The sequence below is a fragment of the Nicotiana sylvestris genome, chromosome 3 (genome assembly GCF_000393655.2).
Source record: "Nicotiana sylvestris chromosome 3, ASM39365v2, whole genome shotgun sequence".
Lineage (NCBI taxonomy): Eukaryota > Viridiplantae > Streptophyta > Magnoliopsida > Solanales > Solanaceae > Nicotiana > Nicotiana sylvestris.
Window position 1 is genome coordinate 135,701,992 of NC_091059.1, and position 8,774 is coordinate 135,710,765.

At 37.0% G+C, this 8,774-nt stretch overlaps 1 protein-coding gene across 1 annotated transcript; it reads left to right on the plus strand.

The window, feature by feature from the left end:
- Positions 1-337: 337 nt before the first annotated feature.
- Positions 338-8,774, plus strand: LOC104233423 (U-box domain-containing protein 32). Its single transcript, XM_009786821.2, has 9 exons — positions 338-739; positions 1,491-1,612; positions 2,438-2,559; positions 3,103-3,207; positions 4,406-4,643; positions 4,924-5,064; positions 5,589-6,116; positions 6,817-7,575; positions 8,344-8,774. Exons 1-9 carry the CDS (start codon positions 565-567, stop codon positions 8,524-8,526), a joined length of 2,373 nt encoding a protein of 790 aa, XP_009785123.1. The 5' UTR covers positions 338-564; the 3' UTR covers positions 8,527-8,774.

An 8,774-nucleotide genomic window follows, 5' to 3' on the forward strand; every position in this document is an offset into this window, starting at 1 on the left:
AAAAAATATCACATATACAAAAAAATCCATGCGGCAGGTGAGTGCACCCACATAATTTGCCACATTAGTATCTAGTAGGGTAATGTCTCTCAAAAGGCCTAATTGAGGGGTAATTAAGACCACAAAAAATTTAAGGTGTAACTAATAATCCATAAATTTATGAAGGTGATAAGGTATTTTGCCAAAATAAAATGATCACTTATTATGCGCCGGAGTGACCAATTATGAGCTAAGCAATGTCTTAATCCATGAACAAATTGACGGTAAAGACAGAATTATTAAAGAGTGGGAAGAAAAAGACAGAATTGTTAACGGTGACACTGAAAGGAAAATAGAAAAGGAAAAAAGAAAAATGGAAGCTTTACAGATAAAATTTCCACACACTATCTCTTCTTCACACTAACAAGAAAGCCTTTTTCCGTCCAAAAGCAGGCACCCAGAAAGTGCTTTATGATTAACCCTTTATCAGTTGCAGATTGATCAACCAAACGATGAAATCAATTTTCTGAGCAAAATTGAGCTTCTGGGGAGATAATTGCAGAGAATATTGGTGAATTTGGAGTGATGAGTGGTGAAATTGGAGTGATTAACGCGGAAGGGATCTGTGATGGGGAGAATACGGTGTTTGTAGCAGTGGGAAAGAATGTGAAGGAGGGAAAATCCATACTCTCATGGGCCTTGAAAAGCTTTTCTGTTAGGAGAATTTGTATTCTTCATGTCCACCCCTCCAATCATTTACGTAAGCTCACTGCCTTCTTTTAACATATGAAATTTAACATTAAGCATCTGCAGTATAAAGTCTTGGTATGATCTTGTTATGACATTTGTATTCTTCATGTTGCCTGACCCTGACTTGTTTGGGATTCAGATGCAGTTTTAAGATTAGTTGATTGATTGATACACACAGATGTTTTCTAATCAATCTAAACATAGGAAGGAAAATGTGTCCTTTTTGCTCTGGTATTTTTTTTTTTTTTTTTATGGCATTGGTGTTCATGTCAACTTGCACGCACTTCGATCCAATTTTAACTCATCTTGCAATTCAGCAGCTTCCTAATTAATATACTTTTAACCATAAAAAAAAGAAGGAAATAGCTTGTACTAATTTGCTGCTCCATTTACCCTTGAACCCGTAGTATATCTGATAATCACACAACAAAATAGTCCGAAGTTCCCAAATAAAGGTATAATAGTCGTAACTCAGCCTTATCGAGATTATACTTCAAAAATGCTACTTTCAACCAAATTTATCATGCTTCAGATGAATCTCTAATCTCAACCAGGCCCCAATCGCTCCAAAATAGAATGACACATACTGCATGATGCGTTAGTGATCATGTCAAGTGTGATAATTAATAATCTCTTTTCATGTTGCTATGATGAATATATTAATCTCTATTTGCCAACTATTCACCCTTCTCTTTTTTCATGAAAATCATAGTCATTCCCATGGTCATAGATGAATGAATTACATTTCTTTGAATTTGCAGTGAGTGGGAAGGTTTCAGGTACAAAGCTGAAACAGCACATGGTGAAGGCATGCCAAGAACTTGAACGCCAAAAACTGCACAAATTTCTAAATCAGTATCTTCTCTTTTTATCCCAAGCTGGGGTACGTTCTTCTCTAATTCCATTCTTAGATTGACTTTGTGTTGTTAGTTATTCATGTCCTTATATGCTCTATATAAGGTCATGTATGGAAACCCCCCCCCCCCCTTTTCCAAAAAAAAAAGAATAAAAATGGGAACTTCATGAAGTGACAGAATTCAATAAGCCAGAATTATTAGCTCATCTGTCCCATACTGAGTGGTGCTGTTTGGCTTAACACAGCTATTAAGTTGAGATTTGAGATTATAAGTTGTTCAAAATCTAAAGGTTAAGGAAGTACTTTCTTATTTTTACTGATAACAACAACAAACCCAGTTTCTTATTTTTACTGATAAAAAAGAAAATTAATGGCGTAAGTATCCCTGGGGTTACTCTTAATCTTTTAGGACCTGATTAGAAAAATGCCATATAAAGTTATAAACAAATCGTAAAAGTGAGCCTTATGTGACTTTATATCTATGTAATTTTGAGAGTGCTTTGGGTGTTTCAAAAAGAAAAGCTGGATGTCCAGATTGTAAGCCCCCTGTGGCTTTACGTTGTATCACATCTAGAAAACTTCCTTTTGAGGAAAGTGTCTACGATTTGGGAGGTTACAGAAAGAAAAGTTGGAGTTCCAGTTTAGACCAAGTTAGTCGTTTAAGATGGAACTTAGGCTGAAGATAGGTTCCAATAGCTGTCTTCCAAGTATTGGTCATAACGTCTTTGCAGAAAGCATAACAATGCTTTGCATTCCTGTTAATGTATGCTGAGATAGAGTAAAACCATATTATTGCTTGCAATAGATAAAGTTGCTAATATTCAAAATATTGAACACTGCTCACTTCTGCAGATACAGGGGGGTAAGGTGTGGCTTGAAATGAATAATGTGGAGAAAGGGATAATACATATTATTGAACAACACAAAATTCAGTGGCTAGTCATGGGAGCAGCAGCAGAGACTCATTACTCTAAGTATGACACATTTTTTTCCTTTGAAGATCTATCATAAGAGGAACAGGAAGCTTTGGAACTTTAGGGAATGGTTGTACTATCCATTCAAGTGATTTTCACATTTAACTATGTTACTGACTCGTGCATCTCATTTCATGGGTTTTTTTCATTTGCTTTATTTGCAATTTTGGCTATTTTTCCCTTTTATTCTTCTTCTTCTTTTCGGCTTAATCTTTAAATTTTTACCCTTTTCTAAATAGAGATTTGCCCTACAGAGTTAAAGGATATTGTGGCTCCTTGTAAAAAATTTGAAGTTTCTGGTGTAGGACTTATTCTTAAGACTTAAAAATATGATGGCTACTGGCTAGAATTATGCTTCATTTGGCTGCTAAATAGCTGCTACAGAATTAGAGTTGCTTGATAACATAAACTCATGTTCTCTACAGGCAGAAAACCTAGCAAGATTTGCTAGAATTAAGTCCTAAGAATTTAATTAAGAGTTTCTTTTGGTATTAGAATTTCCAATAACCATAATTTTGCTGATTAGGATTCTCTAGATTGCAGACAATTGTCAGAGCTCAAGTCCAGCAAAGCTAAATTCGTGTGCCAGCATGCACCAATCCACTGTCAAATTTGGTTTACTTGCAGCAGCTACCTGATACATACGAGGTATGATGACTGTGGGTGTGAACTCATCCAGATAACATATAAAGCAATGGCCTATATATGTTACTCTATTGTTGCATGATTCACTTTCTCATGATGTGCTTTGTTATCAGAATACTCCTTTGATAGTCATAATCTGCGGTTCTGTATGATGTATCCACACATTTTACAGGTCTGAGTACTAAAAAACAAGTGATCGTTGCAATCACACATGTCCTTTTCATGTCTTTTTCCACATTACACTGTTCTTGTTGACAGTCTGCTTGTGATGCGTGATCATCGCAACCCCTAAAGTGATATATTTTGTTTTGGATGTAAATGAGGTTACAGTGAAGAAGCTTAACAATATGCATCTGTCAGCTTTTGTCACTTTAATATGCTAGTAATGCTATAAGTGTGTCACTGGCTGTTTCTTTAATGGAATTTCAAGGTCACATTAATTTATCAGTGATCCTTGGGTATCCTTTAGCTCAGTATAACTTGCGATCTATGTAATTCTGACATGCTCCACCTAGAAATGGAATTTCTGAGAAGTTGTACAACAAGTTAGAAATGTCTAAGAATATGCACCGTATGTGCTCTCATCCATATACAATTATCCTCAGAGGTCCACCTTACCTTGGCTACAGGCTCTCAACTCCCTTGTTATCTCGTTTCTGCTGCTTCACAGTTTAAACAGAGACAAGGTGTGAGACAGACAACAACAACAACAACCCAGTGAAATCCCACAAGTGGAGTCTGGGACAAGGTGTGAGACAGAATGCAATCATTTTGAACTCCCACCCACAAAAAGAAAAAAAAGAAAAAAAGAACTGGTGGGGGCATGTTTAGTTATTTGTTTTGCATGCGAGATAATTGCTACTAGATATTTGATATAACAAAATCAGATGTTGGAACTAAATTCATTAGATATACCTCTTTTGATAGAATTGATCTGAGGATGAAATGCTATGGCATAAAAAAGAGATATAGAAGAGAGCTACCCTAGAACTTTTATAAATCATTGTTAACGTTATTGAGCAAGAATTTTACGCATGGCTTTTGATAAACAGTTTTCCAAAGGGAACAAAATGGATAGTGAGGATAAATATAGATTACCCCGGGTAGCTTGGGATTGAGGAATGAGGACTAATTGTTGCTTTTGACGAACAGTTTTCTGAGGTTGACTAATTTTCTTTTTTGTTTCCCTTTGTCTTGCAAGATCTAAGAACTGCTCTCATTTAACTAGCAAAGAGTCATTGTCGTCTCCAAAAGATAATGGAGGAACCAAATTGCATGATCATGCTGATGATGGATATGAAGATTTGAACATTTCGGAAGACACATCAATGTCAGATGACAAAATGGTCAATGTAGAGATCAAAGGAAACTATTCACTCTTGCGCTCAAAAAACAAGTGTGAAACACATTTACATCGTTCAACATCTCTTCCTATACTGGTAAGCATTATACTTTCTCATATGGAGATGCCGCAAACTTGTATTCAATATCATGAAAGCTCTTAAGGTGTATTTAAATCTTAAGAGTTGAAGTTATGATCTGTATGGACTTTCATCACTTAATCTCCAACATGTATCGGCTCCAGAATTTCCTTCGCATTAATGTAGAGTTTGTTTCAGCTCGTCGAGGGCACTTACTGTGACATGCATTATGAAGCTACTAGTTTTTTTTTCCATTCTGGTTAACATGGAGCTATTATTTATCAAATATCTGATCCAGGAAGAAGGAGGGTTTCACACGAAACCCTCTAGTGATGAAAGGAGTAGACTGGATCATGCTGAGAACTCCAAAAAAAGCGCATTTGAAGAGTCGGTAAAGCGATGGAGAGCTGAAGAAGATGCTATGGAGGCTATCCACATGGTAATTCTTGCTTCGTCCTTCAATTATATCCATCTCTCTGAATCTCCCAGTTACCTCTTCACTTTACCATTTCATTTTATGCAGTTGTGTGTTTAAGAAACAAGAAGTCGGAAAGTTACGAACCACTGTATGAGATAGCTAAGACTCCTGTGTAGTTTTTACCACTTGATTATCAGTTCTGATCTTCTTTAGTTTCTCTAAGGTGGTAGTTGCTATTTTGCATATTCACCATGACTATACTTGTCTAGTTGTCTTATGATGAAAATAACATATTTTATTTGGATTTCTTGCTTCACACCCATACCCATGCACGAGCACACACACACGCACATGTATATTGATATGTATATATCAATTGAATCGATGCATGATACCAGCTGGCAGCTAGTTAGATGTAATGATATGACCTGGTACTTCCACTAGAGCTTGAATCATAGGCGTTTCTGCCCTACTAATACTTTTTGGTGGATAGAAGAGTCCCATATTTTTATAACATGCTTGTCACCGACTTTGGATTGTCCCAGGCTGAAGTGTCATATAAATTATCCAAGGAAGAGGAAGGTCGAAGGAAAGAAAAGGAGGAAATTTTGGCAAAGCAAAAGGAAGAAGTAGAAAGAATGAAGATTCAGCATGACCTGTGCCTGAAAGAACTTCAGATGATCCAGGAGAAGAAGCTTGTACTAGAAAGTCAAATAACTGAGTCCTCCTATGCAGCGCAGGAGTTAGAGGAGAAGATAATTCAAGCAGTGGAGCTTCTGATATCTTTTAGGAAGAAAAGGGATGAGCTGCAGATAGAGTGTGACAATGCAATTAAAGAAGTTAACCAATTCAGAAAGTTGGTGGAAGCTGATACTGATGAGCATTGTATCAAAAATTTCTTTTCAATTTCTTTTTCTGACATCATAGAGGCTACACAAAATTTTGATCCAACCTCAAAGATTGGAGAAGGAAAACTCGGAAGTGTTTACAAGGGGATTATTCACAATGTAAAAGTAGCTATAAAGATGTTACCAGCTTGTGGTTCTTTAAGTGATTCAGATTTCCAACATAAGGTGAATCTCTATGAATCTTGAGATGCTATATTTGTGGTATGTGTGCAATTGCGTTTCTTGTTAATTGTGTTTGCTGATTCCTAATGAACTTCTTTATGCAAGTACTAGCTGCCTTGCTATATATTATATGCTTCATTCCCAGCATTTTAAAGCTTTAGTTTCAATGAGATTGAAATTGCACAAATTCTCCCAAGGGGTGAAACTTTTAAAGTACACAATCTTTGTGAAATGTGGGATGGATTATAATTCTTGAGTGGTTTCATTTCATTTCATATTTCCTATCCCCACCCTCCCCTCTTGTGGTGTCTTTTGTAGGAACCCTTGTACGTTTGTCGTGGGATAAGTGACTTGGTGAAATCTCCTCGATTTGTTTCTTCTTGATCTCAAGTACAGGACAGTCCTTAGATCTGCTGTAGATGCTCCTGTTCCTCAAATGCGGAGGATTTTGATGCTTTGACAGAATATGAAATTTCCTTCCATTTTCTGCTTTAATCCTCAATAACCTGTTGCTTGAGGAATAAAGCCACTGTTATCATCTTTGTTCTTATGGAGAAATTTTAAGGCTTTCTGGCGTATGTTGTGTCTACACTTTTCCCATTCTTTGAATAACTGCACATGCATTCAATTTTTTGTTACAGATCCTTTGTCTTACGATTGATAAATAAACAGTTTCTTTAACAATTTTTTTTGTTCATTTCAGGCAGAAAGTTTGAGCAGGGTGAGGCATCCAAACCTTGTTACACTGATGGGGATTTGCTCAGAATCTAGGTCCCTTACCTATGAATTCCTTGAAAAGGGAAACCTTGAAGATCACCTGGCTGGCCGAACAAAATCCCGCCCTCTTTGTTGGCAACATCGGATAAGAATTGCTGTTGAGATATGCTCTGCTCTTATCTTTCTGCATGCCAATGACCCTTGCCTTGTCCACGGAAACTTGACACTTAGCAACATCCTCCTTGATGCTAAATTTATCAGCAAAATTAGTGATCTGGGAGTCCATCTCTTGGTTTCCCATAATGAGAATTCCAGTATTGATGGCAAATTCTGTGGTAAGGATGACCCAGAGGCTTCTGATCCAGAATGCATCGATAAGGGACAGCTTACTGTAGAATCTGATGTTTACTCATTCGGCATTATACTTTTACGACTTTTGACTGCAAGACCAGCTTCAGGTATAGTGAGGGAGGTCAAGTGTGCTTGGGAAAGTGGGAACTTGGGTTCAGTTTTGGACTGTTCAGCTGGTGAATGGCCAACTGAACGAGCGAACCTGTTAGCTTATCTAGCGTTGAGGTGCTGTGCGGAGGATCCTTTAAATCGACCTAATATGCTCTTAGAAGTCTGGCCAACAATTGAGCCAATGAGAGATGTATGCACACCATGCCCGGATTCAAATACTTCATCTCAGGGTTCCAAGAGTCAACGACGAATTCCTCCTCATTTTGTTTGTCCTATCTTCCAGGTAAGCTTAAGATATATGATTAGTTTTCTTTTTCATAATTAGATGTTCTTACCTCCTAAATGGAGATGTATAAATTGTCTGTGTGAGATGCTCAATTTTCGTGATCAATGCTTGTTTTGTGTGAGAACATGTATACAGCAATCTAGCATATCAGATGCTCAGCTTGTGTTGAGCACTCATTCTATGTGAATGTACATAATACTCACGTTCACTCAGTAACATGTTAGGTTGCGCTAGCAAGCGACTAGGACAAGAATGTCTTACTTAGGTGATAAGAAACATGATAAGAATGATGAATACTTTCGCGTGTAAAGAATTAAAGAAACCCCCCAAATCCTTGGTAGTTGCCCTTTCGTGACTTGAACCAAGAATATTATCAGATACTATCAAGAATCAAAATGTACAATCACATTAGTGGAGCCGGGAACTCTACAAGGGGATTCAAATAAATGCAAAAATGTCACAACTACAACTAAAACGTTTAAGCTAAAACAATTTTTGAACAACCACCTTTGCCATTATTCTAGGAGCTTACGTTATCTCAAGGGAAGTTCGATACTTTGTGTGTGTGTGTGTATAAACACAGACGCACACACACACTATTTGCACAGTATTATTTTTTGAGGAATGGAATTTAGTTGGATTATTGAACCCCCCTTTGTTATATGTAGTTCTGCTCTGTGTACAGATGGTTGCTGAGACTTCATATCTGTTATACTTTGTGTGTCCTGTTTGAGTGATGTCTTATATTTTCCATTACACTTTCAGGAAGTTATGGAAGATCCATACATAGCAGCAGATGGTTATACATATGAAGGTGATGCAATAAAAGGATGGCTGTATAGCGGACATGATACTTCTCCAATGACAAACCTCAAGCTGGATACCTGCGATCTAATTCCCAATTATGCTCTCTATCGCGCAATTCAGGAATGGCAGCAACAGTCCTGAAACTCATTAGGGTCTATAATGCCTTTTACAAACAAAAACAGCTACAAAGTTGAAATATACACCGAATTAGAAAGTTAGCCATACCTCATGGTAGTCCCACTGAGTTCATGCTTGGATTTAGACTTATTTGAACTTGTCAGGAAAAGTATACAAGTCTTACTGCAATATTGAGATGTATAGATTTTATCATTATGTACATTGCATACTTTGCATATACAAATATAGAGCAAAAAGGACGGTTCCCCTAA